The sequence below is a fragment of the Rhinolophus hipposideros genome (assembly GCF_964194185.1).
Source record: "Rhinolophus hipposideros genome assembly, chromosome: 5".
In the NCBI taxonomy this organism is placed as follows: Eukaryota; Metazoa; Chordata; class Mammalia; order Chiroptera; family Rhinolophidae; genus Rhinolophus; species Rhinolophus hipposideros.
The window spans coordinates 62,363,256-62,390,479 of NC_138051.1; the positions used below are offsets into that span (position 1 = coordinate 62,363,256).

The following is a 27,224-nucleotide window of genomic DNA, read 5'->3' on the forward strand; positions in this document are numbered from 1 at the left end:
AGAAAACCACTATTTAAAGCAGACCTCAATTCACTCTGGGGATAGCCTTTCCCCAGATGCTTCATTCACCTTGAGACTTTGAAACAGCTGTAACATGTACAAGATCTTTAATCCCAGATCTTGTATCTTTATTAATATAAATTCTATATTAATATAAAACTCAAATTATTACTATTAATTATTACCATATGTTAGCAATATTCTACATCTTGTATTTCTGTACCTATTGGACTGAGCTCAGTAGGAGGTAATCCTAATCTTAAACCCACTTTTAAAAAACATTTACCCAGTAATATTACGCTAATACTCTTAAGATTTTGGTGATTTCAGACAATAGTTTAGTGGTTACCAGAGGGTAAGGGGGACGGGGCGTGGGAGATGAGGGTAAAGGGGATCAAATATATGGTGATGGAAGAAGAACTGACTCTGGGTGGTGAACTCACAATGGGATTTATAGATGATGTAATACAGAATTGTACACCTGAAATCTATGTAACTTTACTAACTATTGTCACCCCAATAAACTTTAATTAAAAAAAAGATTTTGGTGATTTGAAGCTTCCTTTAAACTTGTGTTTTAAACTTAAAGAAAAATCACACTTTTGTCACTAACAGCAGTAAAATCACTCTACAATAGATTTTCCTATCCTATGTGGTGCTGACCTCTGACGGAGTTAACAGTTGTTGTAAGGGCCGACAAAATCCGTATGTAGATAAGCATTGTATATAAACAGAAAAAATAGCTCACATGTATGTACCATAAATTACCAAATGGATTTAAATGTTATGATCAATAAAATACAACTTTTACTTTAAAAGTGTGACAAAATGCATGGGGGCCTTTTGGCAATTATATTTTGACAATCAATAGATATTAAAAATACCACTGTCATGAGGAAAGGCCTTTAGGGGACTCTCAGATTTGTAAAGGATGGAAGCCTCTGTTATAAAAGATTGTGCTTGCATTGTAGACATTGTTCTAAATTCTGTATTTGAATCTGTTTGCTAATTTGAATACGTGAATGTAGCAGCTCTTGAGTAAACATTTGTGTGGCATATACAGAGAGGAAGCCTGGTTGCTTACAATAGCCAAAATAGCATTGCAAAATTAAAACCAAGCACAAGTGCTTAAGTGAACTTACTGTGCTAGAACAAAACTAATAAGCTTGAAATTTACTAGATCAGAAGAGGAAAAAATCCCTACGACTTCCACAAATGACAATCAATGTCCAATAACCTGAGTATATTCCCAAATTATCTCAGATTAGAAAAATTTATGATCCTTAAAATAACCAGACCCTAAATTGTTATCAAATTCTCCTTGTCTATGTACAATTTTTAGGTCAACACTTAAACTTACAGTCAGTGGGTAAAATAATCAAACATGCTGTGGTTATATACTGTAATTTATAGTCAATGAAACCAAGTGACCAAAAAACAATTCTCATCCAATTCTCAAATGTTTTATAAGCCTTTTTAAGTGAGAGCCTATTCTATTTTGATTTGAACACTAAACAAAACTCTTTCATGCAAGTCCTCTATTTCTAACTATACACTGATAGCGTATAAAGGAAACAAGATGAAATTTTAAAATGAACTTAATAAATGTGACTGTTCAAACCCATGAGGTTCACTCACCATAAACTACTCTTTTTAAGAAAGTACACCTCTGCTATTAACAAGTTTTCTTGATTTTTTTTACTCCCTTCTTGTCAAAGGAATCAGAAAAATTATCTGTTAAACTCCATAAGACATCTAACTTGAGAGTTTCTGTTCTGATGAAATTAGAACATTGTGAGAAATATTTCTAATCTGCACAATATAAAAAGAATAGAGGCCAAAACACACTTCAATAAAACAGGAGTATCCTAAAAATAAGGAAGATGTTGAAAATAGTAGGGAAAAAAGTCTTATTACAGCATCTTCCCCCTCACTTCTAAGTTCCTGGAAGCTTTTGGGGAGTTATATAAGCACTGAGGTATGCATTTCTAGCAAGAATGTTTTAAGTAGGAGGTAGATGGGAGGTCAAAAATAACGATTATCTAACAGCAAAAAACTGAGTGCAAAAAGTATTTTGTTTGTAAGCTGCATAAAATCAGGTTCTTTCCTTACAGAAAGAATCAAAGAATAAGAAACAGGGGAAGATTGCTATAAATATTAGGATAAAATCAGATGAAGCCCAGTGCTCCCGAAGCCCACCTGTCTTTACTTACCTATAGCTTTGTCACAGAGAAGAGTAATGTAATTTTATTTGGCTCCCCAAATAGGCTAGAAATCCCTTGAGGATAGGCGCTGTCTCTCCCTTTAAGGACAAAAACCGTGCTCTGCACATAGGGAGCTTTTAATAAATCTTCCTAGTAATAGTTTATATTTGTAGTATTTTGATTCAAATATACACAAAGATGGTCTTGCCTGAGGTTATATCTCTATTAAGAGGCAAGGCAAATCGTAAGCCTAAATTAACATAATACTGAAGGTCAACTGTAATTAAAAAGTAAATAAACAAATAAATGATTTTTTAAAAAGAGGCAAGGCAAAAACCAAACCCCATTTTGTGGGGTATGAAGTCTTCTGTTCTGTCCACAACTGCATGCTGGTATCCCGAAATGCCTTTAACTCCCACTGAGTAAGATGAATGACAAAACATCACTGGGCCCCCTCTCCCTAAAGAGGATCTTTCCAATTTAACCAAAACCATTTTAAGAATTCTCTTCAGCCCAAGACAGACAAGTACTGCCACTTGTGCTGTAGATCCTTCTCCTTTAATTTATAGTCTCTGTTGCATGAGACTATCAATATGAAAGCCATCTGTAAAGTGTGCAGTGACACACAGATTTTCAGTTGTTCTTTTGAACGTAACACAAACTAGATCTTAAGTTGGACCTGACACTGGACTTCCTTTTTTTGAGGAAAAGAAAGATTATGACTCTGATTTCTCATATAATTTAAGAATGTATATTAAGATTTATTGGTAAGTATATAAAAACATGGGCCTATAGTTAAACCTGCATAAGAGTTTGTAGTTAAATATTAAATTACAGTATGAAATAATTACCTTTAGTTTGTTTGCTTCTTTTTTATCCCCAGCAAAAAGTGAATTCTCATCAAAATGCAAAGGAAATGACCTGCATTTTAAAACACAAAATATTCATTTTTATATATTATAAAATATTAGAAGTCCTGCTAATATAACACTTTGCTGGTCAGTGGTGAATAATATAATTAAAGTAGAGTAGAAAGTAAAGTAAAAACAATACTCTGGTCCACCCACACAAATTCTTACCTTCAAATCTAAAAGCTGACCCCATAATATAGTAGCATTTTGGCTCCAAACCCAACCTGTTCAACTAAATATGAAAATAATGCAGGTATCATATACTGAAAGAATGACTCTTAAAACTGAAAATACGTGCCTTTTAGAAAGCAGGTTAAAACAAAAACAAAACTCAATTCTGAAAGACCTATAAGCAAAAATAGCTTTTAATTATTTTTTAAATAGTTTTCCTTTCTTTAAATGATCCCACTTGTCACTCCTCTATTAATGTATATGTTCTATTATATAATTTACTTGATTTCATGAAGTATTTCCAGAAGTAACATTTTGTTTTCTGCATCCTGAACTTTATTTCCAGTGAAGAGCTGAAAATCTGGGCGTTCAAAGAATGGTACCACTTTAGATAAAGCTCTTAATTCTATTAAGTAGATAAAATACAAGTTCTTAAGTCTTCTTGGACCTTCTCCTTTAGTCAAAATTCCATCAAACCGCTGCTGAAATTCTGTAATGTTGTGTCCCCATTTCTGTTCCAACCAGGTATCTGAGAAGAAAAAGGAATTAAATATTAAAAACTGAATTTTAAAATTAAGTAAGTTTCATTTTACTTAGGTTATGTATGCCTACAGAATTTAATTTCATTTTATATTTTAAAATATATAATATAACCAAGAAAACTGTTTTACATAATTTAGCCTTTAATAGTTCTGTATTATTTTATTTTCTAGAACCCACCCATAAAAGGAAAATAAATGTTTTACAGAGAAACAAGGTTTAATAAAAATCAAATTTCTGAATATAAACATTTATAAAACCAAAATACACAATTTAAAAAAATGACTATCTGAAATTACTGAGTTTCAAGCCCTATTATTTAAAAAGGTTACTATATTTTCTTTCTAAGACCTAAGAAATACTTTAATTCCAGAAGAAATATGTTACTGATGAAAATCAACCATGGTCTAATTTTTCAATAACATTCTTAAAGCATAATGCACAGCAGAAAATGCTTTTACCCATTAAACTCCAGGCCTGAAGCTGGCACACAAATAAAAGAGTTCTGATACAGTAATTTCTAATGAGTAACAAACTGTGCTATTAGGGGCTATTTTAATTCCCACAACAAAAGAACATTTCCAAAGTGATATGTACAATTTTGAGCAGTTTCTTATGAGGAGGTGAAGAGCTAAGGTAATGCTGAATTTTTAGTATCTATAGTCCTATATTCCTGATTACTACCATTTTTTTTTGCTATAGGATTGATTTTTAATATGCATAACCTAATAAATTCAGTGACCCATGTGGTGTAATTACAAAGTTGTATGTTGCATTCAAGGCAAAATAGTCCTACATCTAAAGGCAGTTAAAAGTAATAGAAATCTATTTACATTTCTTGGAGAACCTCAAAGATAATCGCATTACTAAGTCATCTTGACACTTTGTAACATCACTTTTCCTTTTTTCCTTCCAATTCTTTTATACCCTATAGCTGCTACAGTGTCTCTTTCTTATAAACCTGATTACTACCATTTAAATATGAATTTTTTCTGCCTAATATTCAATAGGATCAATTTTTCCCATTCAGGTGAATACAAAAAAAAATTTGAAGAATACCTGAAAATAAGTGTGGTAAAGTGAATAAAAGTGAATGGGACATACCTTGTAGAAGATATCGTGCACTCAAATGCACGTTAATGCTTGCATGTAGGCCAGATATAAGTCTGTAGAATGCTCTTTTTTCTACACAGAGGCCTAAAAAAAGTAATTTGGAAATAGAAATTTCATATATGAAACTTGTAAACTCATAAAATTAATTTCATACGTCTTTAAAAATGAGAAAAATTTTTATCATTTAAATTTGTTTAGAAGTTTCCAATTACCTTCTAGCCAACTGTAAAAAGTGTTCTCTGAAATTAAAAGAAAAATAAGTCACAAGATTGTAAAAATGCCAAAATTTAAATTTTTCAAAAGTTTAAATATATTACAGCAAATGCGTGCCAAACAGTGATTTAAAGATTGTTTAACAAAAGGGCCAAATTTTATTTGCAATTTCTCCAAAGGAGAGGTGTTCTTGGTAAGGATACGGTTAGGTCCCACTCTCCTGTTCAGTCTTTAGAAAGCTTCCACATTGCCTTCGGTAGCCCCACTCTCATAACTTTCCAAATAAAGTATTTTATAGGAGGTCAGAATTTAAATGGTCAATCAACACATGGAAAAATACTTAGCTTTGATAACAGCTCATGCTATGAAAATTAAGAACTCATTATATAGTTTTTTAAACTTGAAAAGTAAATAAAAATTATAAAGTGGAATTGGAGGTGTATTATTTGTATGTAACTCATGGTATTGTATGCCATTCAATATTTCAAAAGAGAAAATCAAAGAAATGTAGAAATGTTACAAAAACCAAATATCACTTATATTCTATGACCAAAGAATATCACTGTCCATATAATTAGAACTACTGTAGAACTATAAAGAAATAACTCAAATGCAGGGAAGGGAGTATAATTTATAGAAAGATGGTTATATGTAACTTTTAAACCCTACAATAATCAAAATGTACAATAATGCCTACGTTAACATGATAGAATACTATATAACTAGTTAACATGGCAGAATAATATAAAACTTAAAACAAGAATATGGAAAATGACAGTACATGAAAATGTTTATTTGAAACAATATATAAAAATGTCTAAGAAATAATTATGACTATGTAAAGATTTTAAGTATGCATTTGTTAGAGATGACATTGTAGTATACAGTTCTTTTGACTAAAGTTGCTTATAGTAATATGAACCAAACAAGCGTAAAAGTAATGGAAGAAATAACAAAGAGAATAGCAATAAATTAGACTATTTGAAAACTTAAAACATCTGTTTGTCAGAAAACTTCACAAACAAAAGCAAATTGCAAACAACAAAGTGGATACAATGTATGTTGCAAATACAACAATGGAATAATAGCCTAAATATATAAAAAGCTCATAAACAGAATAAGAATGCTAAAATGCCCATTGAAAATGAGCAAATAATATGAATAGAGAATTCACGAAAGAAAAACTACAAATGGTAATAACAGAAATTGCTCAGTCTAACTAGTAATAAAAAATACAAATTAAAATTATAGACATACCACTTTTAACAGTAAAGATAAAAATATGATAATATTTAATGCTGACAAGGATCAGGTAAAACGAGCTGATACATTGCTTAGAAGGGGTGTAAATTAGCACATCCTTTCAATGACAAAATGCAATCTGGTTATATGTATCAAGAGCCAAAAATGTCCCTATCCTTTGATCTAGCAAATCCATTTCTAGAAACCTAAACTGTTATGGATGAATGTTTGTATCCCCCTCTAAAATTCATGTGTTGAAGCCCTAATCCCCCAAGTGATGGTATTTGGAGATGGGGCCTTTGGGAGGTAATTAGGTTTAGTTGAGGTCATGAGAGTGGGGTCCCCATGATGGAATTAGTGTCTTTATAAGAAGAGGAAGAGCTTTTATAAGAAGAGCTCTTTCTCTCTGTGCCATGTGAGGATACAGCAAGAAGGACAGTTATCTGAAAACCAGGATACAGGCCCTCCCCAAGAACCAAATCTGCTGGCACCTTGATCTTGGACTTCCTGGCCTCCAGAACTGTGAGAAAATAAATGTCTTTTGTTTAAGGCACCAGTCCAGGGTATTTTGTTAGAGCAGCCTGAGCTGATTAAGACATGGGCTAAGGAAGCAAGTAGACATGGGAATAATATATAAAACTATAAATATATAGATCTATTATAAAAATACATATGTAAATAATAATTATTGTCAAATGTTAACAGAGAAGCAATATGAGGCAGTAACTAAGAACATGCATCCTGGAGCCTAACTGCCTGATCTGAATACAAATTTGCTACTTACAAGTCGTATGAGTTTAGCTAAGTTGTTAAACCACTCTGGGACTCATTTTTCCTTGTCTATAAAATGGAGATAAAAATAATACCTCCTAGAATTGTTAGAAGAATTACATGAAATCGTATTTGTAAATTGCTTAGAAGCGTGCTGGCACGTAGACTTAGCCATTATCAATTATTTGTAGGTTGTGGGATTACAAGGGATGTGTTTCCTCATAAAAACCTTTAGATTTTTCTTTCACGTTTTGGACCACGAATTGGTGAGAGGGGGAAGGGAGCAGGAGTTATAATATTGTTTGAGACGTAGCCTGCTGATGAAATTTTCAATTTCACTTTATAATCCTAAAGTAGCTATTCTCAACTTGACCTGATGGTGATCCAGTTAGATAATCACCTACTATGACAACTGTCAGAGATAACCTTTTCATGTTTGACCAAAATGAATACTTATAGTCATAAATAAGAGTTTCTCTAAGGACAGCCTCCACAGGTTAACAATCTTTTCTTTGATGAGAGACAGGTTGATATCTTCAAATAGTATTGAAAAAGCCAAAAGAGCCTCTGATGTAGCTAGAATATGGCATAGAACTAGGAACACCAAGGTAGAATAAGGTTACTCAAACTGAAAATTATAGGATCACCACTAACAATAACAAAATATGAGGTATCTTGGGAAAAATGATCTTACAGCTAAATAAATTTCAATTCCAAATAGTACAGTTGATTCCATATTTTATTTAGCCGCTACCATTACTATAATATACAGTATAATAATAAAATAGCAATGTTATCAGATTTTAGTATTGTTATTAAGACATAATGCAAAAGCAACTCATAAAAATAATGTTCAGAAGATAGAGAATTTTGAGGAAGAGGAAAGACTTCATATTTAGCAATTTAATCTAGCTGGACTAAAGATAAGTACTGCTTAGTCTTTTCATATTGTTAAACACATGGCCTTAAAAATAACCAAAATCATTCCGATCTCAGTCATAAAGCAAACAGATTCTAAAAATAAAAAAGTAAACTGAAAATGTGTTAAAATTTCTGACACTACAATTAAAGAGTTGGCAATGATACCTACACCCAAGAGTCAGCATAAGCCTTAGAAGCCAGTAGATCAACACTCTGATCAAGCCTAGAACCTTCCTATATAAGACCCAGCAGATCCTAGAGTCTAACCAGTAAAAGAGAGGGTGTTTACTCTGATAGAGGCCCAGGGAAATGCCTGCCTTCCACATGCAGTGGAAAATGCACAAGTGAATTATTAGAGCTGAGTGAGACAGGCTGTCTCTATTGCCTGATCCCAGGCACAGTCATTTTCCCTTAACCTGTACTTTTACCTCCAGAATTTTAGATAAAGAAATGAAAATTAACCTCTTCTGAGGCTCAGATGTGAAAAGAAAATAATTTTTTGAAAATAAACATCTGAACATGTAAGAAATTCAGTATGTAATGTAGGATAAAGAAATTCTACTTACCTTCACTTTTCCCTGAAAAACGAAACAAAATGTTTATTATCATAAACTCCTTCCAGATGCCCCTTTTAAAATGCTATACTTTCATAAAAATAAAACTTTTTATAATGGTTAGTTTTTGTCCATCAGTTCATCCACCAAAGCAAAATCTGTGAAACACTTCTGTTTGATGATAGGAATTATGCCTGATTTGACTAAACGGCATCATCTCCAAGAGCCCGAATAAAGAGTATTTTCAGTTCATACAAGATTTAATATGGACTAACAAGAGAGAAAAATCTAATCTATCATCTGAGAGTATCTTAAATGTCTTAAGGATTTATGGTTATTTTCCACATTTATTTATCCTAAAGCTGTAACATTGTTTCTGCTACAGATTTGTATTATTGCTTTGAAACCTCCAGACTGACATAAAATTTTACTCTATTCAGGAATATTTTTAGAGACCATGTGTAAGATTTAAATTATGCAGAACTCAGCAGTTTGTATGCAGCTGCTCATTCACTATTGAAAAATTATCTTCATTTTGTACTTGTATTGAATGCCATCATTGTTTGATTATTAAAGTAACATATGCTCATTGCAAATATATGTTTAAAAAAACACAGATGAAATAAAGAGTATCATCTATAACTCCTTCTGCTCAAAAAATCAGTACCATTTATACTTTGGTAAATGTCCTTTTGCTTTGTGTATGGATATTTAGATATTATATTATGTTTTTACATACTGTATAATGCTTTGATACCTGCTTTCCCTCAGTGTGCTATCAATCATACTGATATAAATGAATACAAATTTTCAGCAACATTTATAATGGCTGTATTCTATTATGTGAATATGCCATAAATCATTTAACCAGTTCCCTAATGATAAACATTTAAATCGTTCCCATTTATCTTTAAGAGAAGTGAGGGTGTTTAATCAATTTATCAGACCATAATGTGAGTCCATAGTCAAGATCACCTCTTGTCTAGGAATTTGCATTTCATCTGATATTAAATCAATAGTTTCCACTGAGTTACCATAGGTGACTCTGTATAAGACCAAAAGCCTTGTTTAAAGATGTTCCTTCTTTCTAACCTAAGGAAGATAAGTGTGCCTACATTAGGGAATGATGCAATCTCACCACTTTTTCAGAGGAAAATTTCCAGAGGAAATTTATGTTTATGGACCATACGAGATCAGCAGCTTTTCAAATAAATTTAAAAAATGCTGAAAGTACATCAAAGATTTCATCAGTAAACACATATTCAGAGAACAGGGATATTATAACTGCCTATCATAGACTGGGAAAGGGTTTGTGAATTTCAATTTTACATCCCCTCTCCACCGAGACGGTGCCTAACACATATTAAATGATGGGTAGTCATTTGTTGAAGGAACATGTGACTTTCACTATTGTAGACAAGACCATTAAATGAGGAGGGCAACATTCATTGATCATTTATCTAACAAATTACTCCCTATGTGATGTTCCAGGCTCTAGATTAAAAGATGAAAGCAATACATGTTGCCCATATGTCCAAAGTACTAGCGTAGATCAACAGATATATAAATAATAATAAAATTATGCTACACAGTGAAAAGGGCTGTATAAGAAACAAAACATGACATAACATCACTGCATAAGGAGGAGAGAATAGTTCCAATTAGGAACATCAGGGGAAGTTTTGTGGAAAAGGAAGCATTGGGGCCAGACCTTTAGTGTAAGTAGAAAATGAAAAATGTTAATGATATATAAAGACATGTGAATTTGAAATCAGACTCCCAATATATACCATAATTTTAAGTTTGGAGAAAGATTTGAGGCAGAAGTTTTTTGCACATTCATTTAACTAGAAAATGAGTAAATATAGTAGAAAAACTGAACACACAGTCTGTAAAAATGAATAGAATACATATGTAACCTAATCTTCATCCTATGATAGTTAATACTATGAACTTCTGTACTTTACTACAAAAATACTTCTTACTGAAGAGTATATTAAACACGAACTTCTCTGCAAGGATGAAACATAAATTCTTTAGAAACAGGAATATATGATCTCAGGTGCTCTTGCCAACCCATATCTTGCCTTCCCTTTCCTTCTAACCAAAGTTCACTAGCTGATAAATAACATAACAGTGCAAATAAATAACTCACCTTGCCCAGCTGCCAAAGGATTTAAAGGTCTTTTAATTGCCTGTGGCCTAGAAACAGAAGAATTAAAATATAAAACATAAATATGTTACCTATCATGTTATAATCATTTAAGTAACAGTGAAATTATCTCAGAAAGTTTCTGAATGACTATATCCAAAATCAAATTGTTTTATTGAGCTTATAAAATACTTAGTTTTCTCTAATTGCTTTAAGGGAAGGTGGTTGTTATTTGTTTTAGTGATAATAGTTTCTGATCTTTTCCCACTGTAACAGCCAGAAAGTCATTTCCTAATCACTTCTTCAAACAAAGGAATTAAAAATACCACTCAAGCTCTTCTCCTAGAGTCGCTAGTATGTGTGTATATTACACACATATGTGTGTTTGTATGGCACAAAGTGTACTCCTTACTGAAAGACAAACAAGCAAAAAATATAAATATCCAATACAAGCATTAAAATAAAAAAGGAAAAAAACTGTGGGTGGATTATTTTCCACTTAGGTTATAATTTCAATAAAAAATTATAATTTCAATAGAAGGTATTTTTTAATAAGAAAAAAGAGAGTGCATGTGTCACTAAAGGGCTTTTAAATCTCAAAATAAATATTAATTAGTATCACTAGTAAAGTGTCAGGATTGTTTTAATGTCCATTATTTAAATTTTACAAATTTGCACAAATTGAGACATTTTGAGAACTGAACATATATGCTATAATTGAACATACTCAATTTAGTGCCTCATGCATTGTTTATATTTTAGAAATATTGTGGAAAACATGATATAAATTAGTTAGAAAAGAACTATAAAACTAATACAAATCTGACAAATGTTTCATTTGGGCTCTATTTTAGTTCACTCTTAAAAAAAAAAAAAAAACACCTTTACAGTAAGTCAGTAAACCAAACATTCTGAATAATAGACAAGAGAATTTAAATCAAACACATGGCAGAAAAGAGTAAATAATAAAGACTCTCCATGTCCCAAACTGGAACAATTCCTCAAGTCAAAACAGAAACAGTCTGACATTTATTTGTATAAGCATACTTACTGATCTCTAATGTTTATATGTGACTTATAAAAAGTGAACTGTATTATCTCCATATCTGAAACTCCAAAGATTTTCCCGGAATTCGCCCCCAATCTCTGAGACAGAATAACACACACACACACACACACACACACACACACACACACAAATTATTTCCAAAAACCAATAAGCACATTGTTTAGAGCCTAGAACCTCTCATATGGGTGAACTTGAAGCATGTGTCAGTCAGTCACCCAGTGATCAAATTGACTGCTTCCATTATGGTGTTTAAGAGTATAAAGTGGATTCTTCCATTTACAACATCTTTGACACTGGACAAATCACTTAAAATCAGCTTTCCAAATCCCTGTTTCTCTAACTGCAAACAGCGACAATTAGAACAAAGGGTGATTGCAAGGACTGGAGGAGAAAATGTATGTAACATGCTTAACAAGCACAATGCCGGGCACACGGTGAGTGCTCAAAAGTGTTAGCTATTATAATTATTCTGTGAAATTAATTTAACTTTAAAGCAGGTAAAATAACTATAGCCACAAAAAGAGGAGTATAAGGCACCAAAAAGAGAATTAGCATGATATATTCTAATCTATTCTCTGCCACTAATTATATGATCTTGGACAATGAAGTAAATCTCTCTGGCTCTGTTACCTCATCTATAAAATAAGATTCTATAATCCAGTCAAGAAACATTTTTTAAGTGCCTACAATACTCCCATAAAAGTCTAATACTATTCTGTCTTTTAAAGAAGAAAAAAGTATCTGTTGAAACATGTCTACATGTTTCCCCAGAGGAGAACTGGATTAATGAATAAGTATGTTTCTATATCCCAATACAACCTTTAACAAAGTGAATTTGATTTGCATTTTTAAATCTTTAGGATTTTGTTTATTTGTTTATAAAGAGAAACCAGTACATCTTACAAAATTTTCTAAATGAAAATGATACATACTTAAAACAGTTTTCTTCATAAATGACATTCCATATCCTCCAAGCATCTGGTCCCTTGTATCCGGTGTAGCGCTCAGGATTAAGGAGCAAATCTACATATTCAGCATCAGGAGACTGTATGTCTGTAAAACAAAATGTTTTATTAAACATTTCTTTGCTTCAGTTACCTTATAAACCTAGTGTACAAGATCGTATTCCATTGCTTCTAAGGCACCACAAATGTATCAATGCCTCAGGGATTTCAAGACGATTTTTCAGGAGAAAGATAAGAGGGAAAAGAGGGAAGAACTAACACAGCCACAATAACTATACACACTGGTGGAAAAGCATGCAGCTTTTAGGAATGGTCAAAAATAGGAATATGCGAATTTTAGAATCGAAGAAACGTGGCAATTCAATTTTCATAAGCTCTCTGGACAAAAAAGATACTTTACATTTCCCTCCACATTAACTTCAGTAGTTCATCGGTAACTAAGGTAAAGGAAGAAGAGTTGGTACCATACACCGTTGTTACTAAATACATCCTTCTTACATGCGCACCATCAGAATCCACTACAAAGCTGTCCCCACGGCATATAAGCCTAGATATGCAAAAAGTCATATGCAGGATGGATGACATTTGTGTCAGCATTATTTATAAAAGAGAAAATTGGAAGCTATCTCAACAGAGCAGAGCAGTTAAAAGCATGGGCTCCAGAGTCAAAGTGCCTGCGTCAGAATCCAGGCCCCACTAGTTATTCAATGCGTAACCCTGGCAAGTTATGTCAATTCTCTACGCCTTGTGCCATCATTTGTAAGATGGGGATAGTACTCATAGTGTTACTGTGAGACTTAAATGAGTTTCTATGTGCAGAGTGCTTAGCACAATCATAGACAATAATAAATACTAGCTAGTGGTAAACTGATGTTACTTACAATGTATCTTAATAGAACATTTTACAGTCAAAATTTTAAGTAAAAAGGTTAGCTAATAAAATGAAAAGGTAAACACTATTTTAAAAAAGTCAATTACGGGTATATATGTAAAAAACACGAAAAATGGTCGGATATTGCTTTCTCACATGTTCTATAAATTTATATATGTATTATAAATTCAAAACCAAAAAGGAGAAAAGGGTGGCTTTAGTCACTCTTTCCCAGTGGCTCTGGGAAATTATTTAATAGTATAGCAATACTGTACTCATCTAGAAAGCTTAACAATATGAACCAACAAAGAATGAGGAAATGGGCAAAAATGGCCTTAACACAACCAAAGGCGAGGACAAAAATCTCAGCAGGAAGATGCTAATAAGAGAGTCCATCAAGGTTTCACTAGTACCTACTTACTGAAAAAAAAAAAAAAAAGACGAAAACAAAAATAAAACTAAGCTCGGTTATTTTTACCCCAATTCATAGTATATTGGGGGCATAAATTAGGGGGAAATTTGCTTCTAGAAGCAACACAGTGACAGCATCTAGCTATAACTGTGAAAGTAATGCACAGGGTAGCAAATTATAATAAATTCATAAAAATAACCCTGATTCTTAAAATATATGAATAATGCTCAGCATATACTTTAAGACAGAAAACTAACCACCAAGAAATGATTAAAATTTTTCATATTGTACCTAATTAGAGATAAACACTAGTTGCCTCATAATTTTACTTATGATAAATTCATGTCTCCCAACTTTTTTTTATTTTAAGTTACTATAACCATATTTTGCCAGATGTCAAAACTCAAATTTCTAATTTAGATTTATAAAATACCTTCTAAACTTCATGTACCATATACATAAATTATTTAGTCCTTATAAAGCTGTCCTTTCTTTTTAAATAGTCATCCTCCTTTAACAAAATAAACAAATACGAACAGACAAGTGATCCACAAGAACTCCACCATATAAGAAGTGAATTATTGAGTCTCAGTCTTTGCTACATAAATGTATGCATGTTGTCTCAAAAGGATACTTTATTAACACCTAGACGTTAAAGTATTATTAATAGCATTCTTTCTCTAACGTTGCAGGCCTAACCAAAAAAAAAAAAAAATGTGCTGCCTGTTATCAGTTTAATTTTATCTCACATAGCACTGTTTAGGCCAAAGAATCCTGTGGAAAAGATGGCAAAATTAGGGGGCTGGGAGACTATTAACTTCCTTTCTTTACTAATCTAAATCTTGGTATGTCTACAACTTGTTATCCAGCATCCCCGGGGTGAAACGTCTTTTGGAATTTATAACTTTTCAAATTTTAGAAAATACATGTAACATATATTGACTACTACTCCAGTAGGGACTAGGGTAGCAACACATAAATATTTCTACTGTGAAATACATAAATATTCACACTGAATGAATCTATGCTAAACTCAGGAGAAAAATATTTACTTTTCAGAGTTTTCAGATTTTGGAATTAGGAATAAAGGATTATATATATAAATGTGCCAAAACATGGTCATGTTTTATATTAAGGAAAGCATATATTTCTCTTCTTTTTTCCCAAAAAGAAGCCACAAAATTAAAAATAAGTACTTTCTCTTTTTCTTCCCCCTTTTTGGGGGGTGTGGAGAGAGAATTGCAGATTTCCTCTTTTGATTGTAATTAAAATGATCTGTATCATTCTTTTCACTAATGTTTTAAAAGTTTATTAATCTGCTCCAAAAGAGCCATAGAAGAATACCAAAACTCAGTTTGATTTGATGTTGTTTAGCCAGTTAAAAGGCTAGACACTATAAAAAGGAAGACACTTGGGAAAGGAAGAATCAGAGAATCCATAAATCTTGATCAGAGTTCTAATGGGTTCTAGATTGCCTATATTTTAATAGCACCAGCCCTCTGCCTTAGCTTTAGATGTAGTAGATACAACTCATGGGTCATCATTCTCTTTTCCAAAAGTAGCATGGATGATCATTAAGGAAACTATTTAATAAGCCAATGCAAGTAAATTAGAAGCAGGTTTGTACAATCTCTACATTTGAGCTATTTATGCAAATGCCTATATATATTACAAAAATTATATATATGTATATATATACATATATATTACTAGAACTGTAGAACTCAAGAGGTGAGTTTTTTCCAAAAACTGATTTTTCATTTTTCTTTTTTTATTATTAGTTTCAGGTGTACAAAACAACTTAGTGATTAGACATTTAGATACCTCACAAAGTGATAAACCCAACAAGTCTACTACCATCTGACACAGTACATAGATTTTCCTGTACTATTGACTATATTTCTCATACTGTACTTTACATCCTGTGACTATATACTATATTTTTTAAGTATAGCTGACATTTAATGCTGAGTTTTCTTTTTAAACATTTTTATTGTGGTAAAATATAAATAACATAAAATTCACCATTTTACATATATTCAAGTGTACAATTTAGTGGCACTAATTACATTCATAATGTTGTACAACCATCACCACTGTTTCTAAACTTCTATGACCCCAAACATAAACTCTGTAACCACTTAGAAAAGCACCCCATCCTCCCTCCCTCCAACTCTTGGTAAACTCTAATCTACTTTCTGTATCTATCAATTTACCTATTTTAGCTATTTTATATAAATGGAATCATAGGATATCTGTCCTTTTGTGTCTGGCTTATTTTACTTAGCACAATGTTTTCAAGGTTAACCTACATTGTAGCATCTATCAGTACTTTACTTCTTTTTATAACTAAATAGTCTTCCATTGTGTGTATGTGCTACCCTGTGTACCATTCATCCATTCATGGACACTTGGGTTGTTTCCATCTTTTGGCTGTTTTCAATAATGATGCTATAAACATGGGTGTAAAAAATGTTTCCCTGTATTCGGTGCTTTTTGGTATATTCTTAGGAGTTGAATTATTAGGTCATATGGTAATTCCATGTTTAGCTTTTTGAGAAACTGCCAAACAAAAACTGAATTTTTAAAATTCATTTTAAAAGAATTGGGTGTTTTTTTAGGTACAATTTTAAACAAAATGCATAATATAAAAAATATGTACCATCAGCTTCACAGAAGTTGTCTGAGGAATCATCATGCTTGGTCCACTGAAGAACAGCCTTCTGCGTTTCCTCACTTCAAACAAAGATAATAGTGTTATTCTTTTTTTTTTAAGTTAATATTTCACATGAAAAAACATAAAATACTACTACTACTACTACTACTACTACTACTACTACTACTACTACTACCAAAAAAAAAAAAAATCAAACCTCAAAGATTCATCCACAGCTCCAAGTCGTTCAGCTTGTTCACATTCTTCAATGAGATTATTGGCTTCTTCAGAATACTAAAATGAAAAGTGGAATAAATAGAATATAACTTACTGCATTTTTAAAACTTAAAAATAAGAATTTCGAAGTTCTTTGAGATTCTTTTATACCTGGTACCATCCATCTCCTTGGCTTCAAAACTTAAAAAAAAATTAATTAATTAATTAAGCCCTCACATTGCTCCTGAAGCTAAAAAATAAATAGATGACTTTGCCCTTGTTTTTGTTGGAGAACACATTTACTATTATGGTCACACACAAAAGAATATAGTTCCAATCACTCATTACTAAAATCTTCGCTAAGAAACTCTTCGAAGTTTAAGGAAGTCACTAGGCAATGAGTCATGAGACAATGTCCCACTTTTCTAATGGCCTAATAATGAGCACCAGTTTTCTATAAAATAAGTGGTTGAACTAGATCATGTGAGTCTAAGGTCCATACGACACTAAATGGCATAATTCTAAAAATGCCCTGGAGCCTACCAAGTCTTATAAAAAGTATTCCAATATCTTAGGTCTTTAAAATATATTTTTTACCAGCCACATCTCTTCTCAATGTCTAAATCCCTTTATATATGTTTGCAGAGGTGTGTATGTGGCACAGGGGAAGTGAGTATGGATTATAACACTTCACAACACACTAGTCAGCACCGCCTCATAGCTGAAAGACAACACTGGAAACAAGAGGCCACAGACTCAATCACTCAACAAATACATATTGAGTGCTTATTATACACTTATTGTTAGGATGTCTTTGCAAATGACGGTCCAGACTAGGACACTTTTGAGAATAAAAGGGAACATTAAAATAACCGAAATTATATAACTTTTTTGAAACATTTATATACTAAATAACAACTTTGATTACACTGGCTGACCTATTCAAAAACTATTTTCAAAAATAAAATTCTTTCATACGTAACTAAGTATTAAGGGGTAAAAGAATGATATGAATATTCAACCAACTCTAAAGTGGTTCAGAAATTAATAAAAATATGTATTTAGAAAAAGCATACTAAAAACACGAGGCAAAATACTAAAATTAGTCAATCTGTATGAAGAGTACATAAAATGTCTTTATACTAATCTTGTAACTTGTCTATAAGTTGGAAATCATTTCAAAATAAAAAGTTTAAAATACATATCAAAAAATGAAGAAAATTTGCTCAAAAATAGCATATTTATGTGTCTTAAAACAAAAGAATTTTAACTTTTTTGTAATTATCTGAATATTAAAACATAAGTTATACAAAATAAATTATTCTGAGTTCCTATTTAATAATTTCATCAGTTTCATTCAGTCACATCTGTCGCATACTATGTCATTGGCATTTTTCTGAAGAAAAATTTTTTTTCAATTTGTCTTTATTTTTAAATTTTCATGAAATTTCCCATGATCTTTGTCAAAGTTATTTTTATGGGTAATCAATTTGAAATGATCAATACCTTCAATTGACTCTGCTCTGCAGATATAATTTTTAATTGAGAAAACATTCTCTTTATGGGTAAAAATGTGAAAATATCTTTGCCCAAATATTTTGACAAGTCCTATTCTTCTGCCTCCAAAGTACATTTCTTCAATAAAAAAAATTTAAGAAAAAAACTCATCAAATAAGTTGTCTCTATTTTTTGTATTATTTTAAATGTTTTAACAAATATACATTTTACAAAATTGTAATCGTTCTTAAATTCATTCTATTTTAGGTCAGAATATAAATTTATCCATTAAAAGCAAGTTTCATCAAAAGGAGGCTTCCTAGAAGTAAAGACAACTATAAAATGTCAGAATTAAACCTGGTGTACCATTTGAACTTTCCCCACTTAACATGTTCAATTCTTCCCTCATTTTTGTATTAGGAATAAATGTCAAGGTTTTTGTTTATAAGCTTTGTTATAAAAATTGCAATTTGCTAAACCTTCAAAAGCTGACTTTTTTTTTAAGCATTCTACTCATTGATACTTTGAATAATGACTTTCCATTGATTTTAAACAAATTGTAATCAATATTTAGGAGGCTCATTTATTAAAAATTTTCAATACCACTGCAGGATACTTGGGTTGTTTTACAAAATAGTTCTTTAAGGGCTCAAACATTTATAAAATCTGATTGCTGATGGACAGTAAACACAGGACTCCTGCCATAGTAATGTTTTCTTCACCACTAGCTTCATCTCAAATATTTTATGATCATTTACATAAAAACTTATATATTTTGACAATTACTACTTTTATGTTAATTGGTAAACTATCACAGTGTATTTGAACACAATTATGAATTATATGTATCTTAACAAATTGCAAATTCATTTCTGTTCCACAGATTTCTTGATTTAATAAGGACATTCGTTTTACCAGGACATCTGTTTTTAATCAAATTCATGTATGTGTTATCACCACAAAACAAATATTTTGTCTTCAATTTTGAACTTTAAATGAATTTATACTAGCATTCACAGTATAGTGACAAATGTTTTCCCATCAACAAAATGAACTTCCAAAAGCTTTACTTTGAGTCCATCGAGTGGAAAAAAATCAAACAATTTTTGGATTTAATGATTTTCTGTTCAAAACAGCTGATATATTTAACTAGGTGCAAACTTCTGCCATTGGAACCAGTACGCTGGCTATGACTTCACTCTTTGTGTGTGAACAAGAAAACATGGAATTTAAAATGAGCAAAATTAGTTTAGAATCTATAATAAATAATAGAGAGAGAGAATACAAATCTCCCATACTGAAGAATTCCAAAAAGATATATCCTCAAGGAGAGAAAGCACTTCTTAAGTGTGTACTGTGTGTAGTGATTTCCTCCCAAAGGATACAGCATGGAAAGGTGAGAAAGGGTACAAAGATGGTGGAGAAACCTGACAACTACTTCAGCTAGGTGATCAAGGTTAACATTAACAGTGATAAGTCATGTTCATAGTATGTGACGTGACGTGATGTGACGTGATGTGATGAAAATGGCACTTCACCTCTGTGATCTTCCTCCGAAAAACGTATCCACACTCTGATCATGAGAAAAATATCAGACAAATCCCAAGCGAGGGATATTCTACAAATACCTGACTAGTTAGTACTCCTTAAAAGCATCTTATCAAAAACAAAGAAATTCTGAGAAACTGTCCTAGTCAAGACGAGCCTAAGGAGACATGACTCCTAAATGTAATTTGCTATCCTGGATGGTATCCTAGAACACAAAAAGGGCATTAGGTAGAAAACTAAGGGTCTTAGAAGGAGGGATGTGGGGGGAAAAGAAAACTAAGGAAATCTGAATAAAGTATGGACTTTAGTCAATAATAATGTATCAATATCAGTCCATTAATTGTAATAAATGTACCATACTAATGTAAGATGTTAATTATAGAGGAAACTAAGTATGGAGTATATGGGAACTCTGAACTATCTTCACAATTTTTCTATAAATCTAGAAGTATTATAAAATTAAAAACGTATTTAAAAAAAGAGCAAGAAAGAAACATAAAAGACACAACAACCAAATGCAGTATGTGGAATATGTTTGAATCCTGTTTCAAACAAACTATTAAGGCACCTATGAAACAACTAGATAAATCTGAAGCCTGACTACAGTGATATTGTTTTTAAAGTATCTTTTTGCCATATATATATATATATATATATATATATATATATATAAAATATACATTATGTATATATACGCACATACACAGATATATATACATATATACACACAGAGATATGTATACATGTATATGTGTGTGTATATATATATATACACATATATATATGTATATATATATATATATATGCACACATAGAAAGGGTGCCAAAAAATGTTTACACATTTTAAGAAAGGAAAAAACTGTATTAAAATTGTAATACTCAATATATACCGATAACAAAAGATGAACAAGTCATGTGTATACACTTTTTTGGCACCCTCTGGTATATATAAAGTATTTGTAAACAAAATGATTTTTCTGACATTGGCTTTAAAGTAACTGGGAGAGGGCCGGCCCGGTGGCTCAGGCGATTAGAGCTCCGTGCTCCTAATGCCGAAAGCTGCCAGTTCGATTCCCACATGGGCCAATGGGTTCTCAACCACAAGGTTGCTGGTTCAACTCATGGACTCCCGCAAGGGATGATGGGCTCGACCTCTGCAACTAACAACAGCAACTGGACATGGAGCTGAGATGTGCCCTCCACAACTAAGATTGAAAGGACAACAACTTGACTTGAAAGAAGTCCTGGAAGTACACATTGTTCCCCAATAAAGTCCTGTTCCCTGTCCCCAATAACAATCTTTAAAAAAAACTTAAAAAAATAAAGTAACTTGGAGAATGAAGTGGGAGGAGCAAATGAAACAGACTGACAATACATGGATAATTGCTGAAGCTGGGTGATGGGTACATGCTTTTTTCTTTACTTTTATTTATCTTTCATGCTTTTCATAATAAAAGGTTGAACAAAAGGACTGGAGCCACTGAGCATAAATAAGTCTCAAGGGGTTTCACTCTAAAGGGGAGCAGAAAAGTGGAGTAGTAGCTGGCGAGAGAAAAGTTATTCAAGTTTTTTGTCAAGATACTACACATATTAATAAATATATGTACATACCTTGTAGCTTGCAGATTTAATCCCATCAGGAACTTCATCCTGAAAAAGAAAAAATGCTTTTATATGATATTTATTCTATATTCTAAAAAATATTTTAAATTTCTATGATTTATGAGGAAAAAAAGTTATTGAAGTTAACAATTTTTTTTAACTGAGAATAGTTAGGCAGTTTTTATATTATTACAAGTAAACAAAAAATTCAACAACAAATTATTCTATGGATTGCTGATCATATATTACAACATGGAAATGTAAATAGTTACTTAGCTATTATTCCTTTTGATGCTTAGTCTACATTTGGCCACTAGGGGACCCACTAAGTACTGACTTGATATTTGCACTTGTGTAATTTTGATAATACCCCAGTAATCTTTAGCAGCACTTTTTGTTTTATGTTACGACAAGATATTCCAAGCTCTTTTGGCATATTTCTTGGTCCAGTCTTGAAATCAATCCTTTTTTAAAGAAGCTCTAGTTCTTTTCAGACGAAAATGGTCATGGTTTTTAGTCATGCATTGGTCACTTATTAACTACAGGACCTATCTGTCTATTGTCAAAGTGATGCTGTGAGTAGAGATAATGATGTATGTGGGAGAACTCTGTAAACTGCAGTGCCCAATGCATATTCCTGAGTTAAAGTACACCTGCCCAAAGTGAAGGACCCACACAAAGACAATCACTTTATTGTGTACCCTTTCAGACTTTGAACTGGGTCAATGTATATTCTTCTTCTGGCAGGTACTTAGATGTTTTCTATTTTTTTCATATAATAAACCATGCCAAATTTACAGACTAATTTCAGCAGAATCGACACCTTTACAAAATTCAGTACTGCTTTACAGTTATCTTTCAACATGTAATTATTTTAGTAGTGAAATTCCGTGTTTCCCCGAAAAAAAGACCTCGCCAGACAATCAGCTCTAATGCATCTTTTGGAGCAAAAGTTAATATAAACCCGGTCTTATTTTACTATAACATAAGACCGTGTCTTATATAATATAATAATATAATATAAGACTGGGTCTTATTTTACTATAAGATCAGGTATTATATATTATATTATATCATGTTATATTATAGTTGATTGTCCAGCTAGGTCTTATTTTCAGGGAAACATGGTTCCTAGTAGAATTGCTAGGTCCAAAGATAAGCACCATTTTAATTTGTTTGATACATTAATTGAATTGATCTCCAAACAGACAGAACAACCTGTGTGTGTGTGTGTGTGTGTGTGTGTGTGTGTGTGTATACATGTACATATGAGGTGTGATCAAAAGTATGGTAAATGTTTATATTTAAAAAAGTGTATTACAGTAAAAGACTCATTGCCATTAATACCCCTAGAAAACATTTGCTTCAAACACACTTATCCCATTGTTCCCCTCCTTGCTTCAAACACACTTATCCCATTGTTCTTCCCATATTCTGAAGCAGTCCTGGAAGTCCTCTTTCGTGAGTGTCTTTAGTTGCGCTGTCATGGCTGCCTCGATGTCCTGAATCATTTTGACTTTGGGGAAGAGCCAGAAATTGCAGGGTGCCAGATCTGGTGAATAAGGTGGATGAAGACACACTGTAATGTTTTTATCTGCCAGAAATTGCCATACACCAGAAGCAATGTGTGACACAGAGCGTTGTCATGATGGAGGATGATGTACCGCACACTTTAAAACATACCTTCTATAAACAGTAGCTCACACCCGACTGACTGCACCACACAAGTGGAAACTTGTCACATACTGTTACTAAGGTTTGAAGCGCCATTTTGCAGGTTGAAGGACACTGCCTTTCCATTGGATGGAACTTGGCAGCAGCATTCACCATATTTTGTGACAACAGAAAGGCTCCATGTCATACATCGCTCTGGTACAGCAATTTCTGTCAAATAAAAACATTATGGTGTGTTCTCATTCACCTTATTCACCAATCTGGCACCTTGAGGCTTCTGGCTCTTCCCAAAAGTCAAACTGACCATGAAAGGTAAACATTTTGAATCAATTCAGGACACTGAGGCAACCACGATAGCGCAACTAAAGAAGGAGAGGGGATTAGAAAGCACAAATTGGTAACTACAATATTGCCATGGGGATATGAAAGACAGTTTGGGGAACACAATTAATAATGTTGTAAAGATTTTGTAGGGTGTCAGATGGGCACATGTCTTATTAGGGAGACCATTTCATGGATGGTGTAAGTGGCTGACGACTGCACTGTACACCTGAACCTAAAGCTGAATAATATTGTATGTCAACTATAATATATATATAGTCACGGAATATGGAGTACAGCATAGGGAATAGAGTCAATGGAATTGTAAGAGATATATATACAGTATCAGAAGGGCAATATCTTGGGGGAGGGAGATTATCACTTTGTGAGGGGTGAAATGTCTATTACATTGTTTTTATTTACCTGAAACTAATTTAAAAAAATTCATGAAAGAGGACTTCCAGAACTGCTTCAGAAAGTGGCAAGAACGATGGAATAAGTGTGTTTGAAGCAAGGGAGAGTATTTCGAGGGGGGAAATATTTTGAGGAGGATTAATGGCAATGTGTCTTTTACTATAACATTTTTTAAAACTTTTTGGGGGGATGGAGTATTGGGGAACAGTGCATTTTTCCAAGATCCATCAGCTCCATGTCAAGTCATTATTTTCAATCTAGTTGTGGAAGGTGCAGCTAACTGGCCCATGTGGGAATCGAACCGGCGACCTTGGTGTTATGAGCACTGCACTCTAACTACTGAGCCAATTGGCCGCCCAATACATTTTTTTTTTTAATTTCAACCTTCACTGTATTGTTTTACTCACACCATGTATATGTATATACACATATATAGTATGTACATATTTATTATTATGAATTATGTATGTTATGTATTTAATTCTATTATGTTATGTATTTATGTAATTATGTTATGTATTTGAATTCTATTATGTATTTAATTCTATTATGTATTTATGTACTTATGTTATGTATTTAAATTCTATTATGAATTATGTATATAATATATAGAATTATGTATATAATACATAAATGTATATAATACATGTATATAATACAGAATTATGTATATAATAATAAATTCTATATTATAGAATTTAAATTTTGTAGTTAATATAATCCTTTTATTTACATGTTTTATACATATATATGTGTTATATATATATGTATAATTATAAACTAATATACTTTGGTGGATAAACATAATTTAACTATTTTTTAAAGGAAAAGCTTTCTCTTCATTGTGAGACCAGCTCAAAGAAAAGGCAGACTACTGGCATGAAAGGCAGTCCGCCCCAGTTCTGCAGGTGAAATTACTAGATTCTGTTTCAGTTTCCCATTACAAATTGCTAAATTTCACCTGATTCTTTACTTAGCATTTCAATGAGTTCAAGCAAAGTTATAAACATCTATCTTTTAGCATTTGTTAAATGCTAAAATTGTTCGTTTTCTCTAGATTGTACAATAAAATAGATCTCATCCTCATTCTGTCCACTTGGGAATCAATAAGCTATTACTTGATACTAAATATCTCTCAGGTTTTCTGCCCCCTGCAATCTTCTTCTCAAGGTGGCGTCCCCTAATTCTATACTTCATTAACAACAACCAGAAATAATTGCTGTTTCAAGATGAGATTCAAATTTGTAATAATTGTAAAACTATATACTTGTTCCAGCTAATGTTAATAATAGCCCATTTAATGTATAATTGCAATGAAATGACTTTATGAAGTATCTACCATATTTTTGGCATTTTTAGTAAGTCGAATGAATAAGTTATTGGTAAATTTTAATTTTCCCAACTATTTTTCCTATTACTAAATATAAGTGCTAGAACTTATGAAGTAAAATGAAACGTGTAAATTGATAATATGTTTATGCTTTAATCATAGTAACACAAGGTGTTACATAAGTTAATCCTTCAATCTTCAATACTGTTTCTATGAGGAGTAATATAACTAAAAACATGCTTCTCATTCATCTAATGATAAAATACCCTTAAATAATATTTTATATTTGCCTTAATTCCACATGTTATACAGGTCTATCTAGCCACTTGTACATGCATAAAAATAAACTGCTCAAAATTATAGTACCACATTATACCCATTTGGATGGCTCGTATCCAAAAAAAAAAACACAGAAAATAGCAAGTATTAGTCAAGATGAGGATTGAAATCCTTGTTCGTTGCTGGTGGGAATGGTGCCCCTGTGAAAGACAGCATAGCATTCCTCAAAAAATTAAAGATAGAATTTCTAAATGATGCAGCAATTCTAGGTCTGGGTATATAGCCAAAAAACTGAAAGTAGGAATTCAAAAGAAATTCGTACACCCAAGTTCACAGCAGCACTATTCACAATAGGTAAAAGGTGAAAAAATCCAAAAGTCAATCAACAGGTAAATGGATAAACAAAATATAGTATACACATACAGTGGAATATTATTCAGCCTTAAAAAGAAATAAAATTCTAATACATGCTATGGTACAGAAGAACCTTGAAAACATTATAAGTGAAATAAGCCAGACACAAAAGGACAAATAGTATAATGATTCCCCTTATATGAGGTATCTAGAATAGTCAAATTCATAGGGGAAAAAAGCAGACTAGTGGTTCCCAGGGCCTAGAGGGGTGAGGGAATAGGAAGTTATTATTGCTTAATGGGCATGAAGTTTCACTTTGAGAAGAGGAAGAAGTTCGGGAAATGGATGATGGTGATGATCATGCCAATGAACTACACAACTCAAAATGGTAAATATTATGTTATGTATATTTTATTACAATAAAAATAGTAAAATAAAAATGTACTTTTAAGGGGAAAAAAAGACTTCATTGACAAGTGTAAAATTCTCTGCTTTTAGAATAGAATTCTTCAAATCTAAATCCTCTGAGAATTCCTACATAAAACCAGGTATTTTGTTCAACCCTTCCCCACTCAAGGAAATCCAAGAAAAATAATACACTTAGAAAAAAAAAAAGGGAGAAATTTTGTTTCTACCTTGGTTAATTTCATTTTATTATATTATAAACATAACTTTGGTCTGGTAAGATATAAAAAGAAAAACAATATCAAGCCTAAAGAACTATAGATGCTCTTTGACTTACGATCGGGTTGTATCTTAATAAACCCATCATAAGTTGAAAAATATAATTAAGTCAAAATGCATTGAATACACCTACCCTACAGAACATCATAGCTTAGCCCAGCTGACCTTAAACATGCTGAGAACATTTACATTAGCCTGCAGTTTGGCAAAAATCATCCTGCTGCCACTGCCAGCATTACAAGAGAGTATGGCACCGTGTATCACTAGCCAAAAGATCAAAATTTTAAATTCAAAGCAGTTTCTGCTGAATGTGTATTGCTTTCACACCATCATAAAGTCAAAAATAGCTGCTAAGTCGTATTAGTATTAATCTCACTAATAAGTAAAAGGATTATACTAACCACAAAATTTAAATTCTATTATGAAGGCAGGATAATTCAAAATAGGTTTTATATTGACAAGTTTAATAATATGTAAATATTAACATTATATTTAGCCTAAGGATTAAAATATTACTTTAGTTATATTGGCCCCTTATAA

At 32.1% G+C, this 27,224-nt stretch overlaps 1 protein-coding gene across 2 annotated transcripts in view; it reads right to left on the minus strand.

Moving 5' to 3' along the window:
• Positions 1–27,224, minus strand: part of ERO1A (endoplasmic reticulum oxidoreductase 1 alpha) — a 62,342-nt gene that overhangs the window by 22,122 nt on the left and 12,996 nt on the right. For both annotated transcript variants that reach the window (XM_081047902.1, XM_081047901.1), the window contains exons 4-12: positions 21,638–21,676; positions 16,983–17,059; positions 16,772–16,845; positions 12,794–12,914; positions 10,796–10,842; positions 5,152–5,178; positions 4,931–5,023; positions 3,569–3,815; positions 3,056–3,125 (exon numbers count right to left, since the gene is read on the minus strand). In XM_081047902.1, coding sequence (XP_080904028.1) covers positions 3,056–3,125; positions 3,569–3,815; positions 4,931–5,023; positions 5,152–5,178; positions 10,796–10,842; positions 12,794–12,914; positions 16,772–16,845; positions 16,983–17,059; positions 21,638–21,676 — 795 coding nt within the window. The remainder of the gene's footprint in view (positions 1–3,055; positions 3,126–3,568; positions 3,816–4,930; positions 5,024–5,151; positions 5,179–10,795; positions 10,843–12,793; positions 12,915–16,771; positions 16,846–16,982; positions 17,060–21,637; positions 21,677–27,224) is intronic.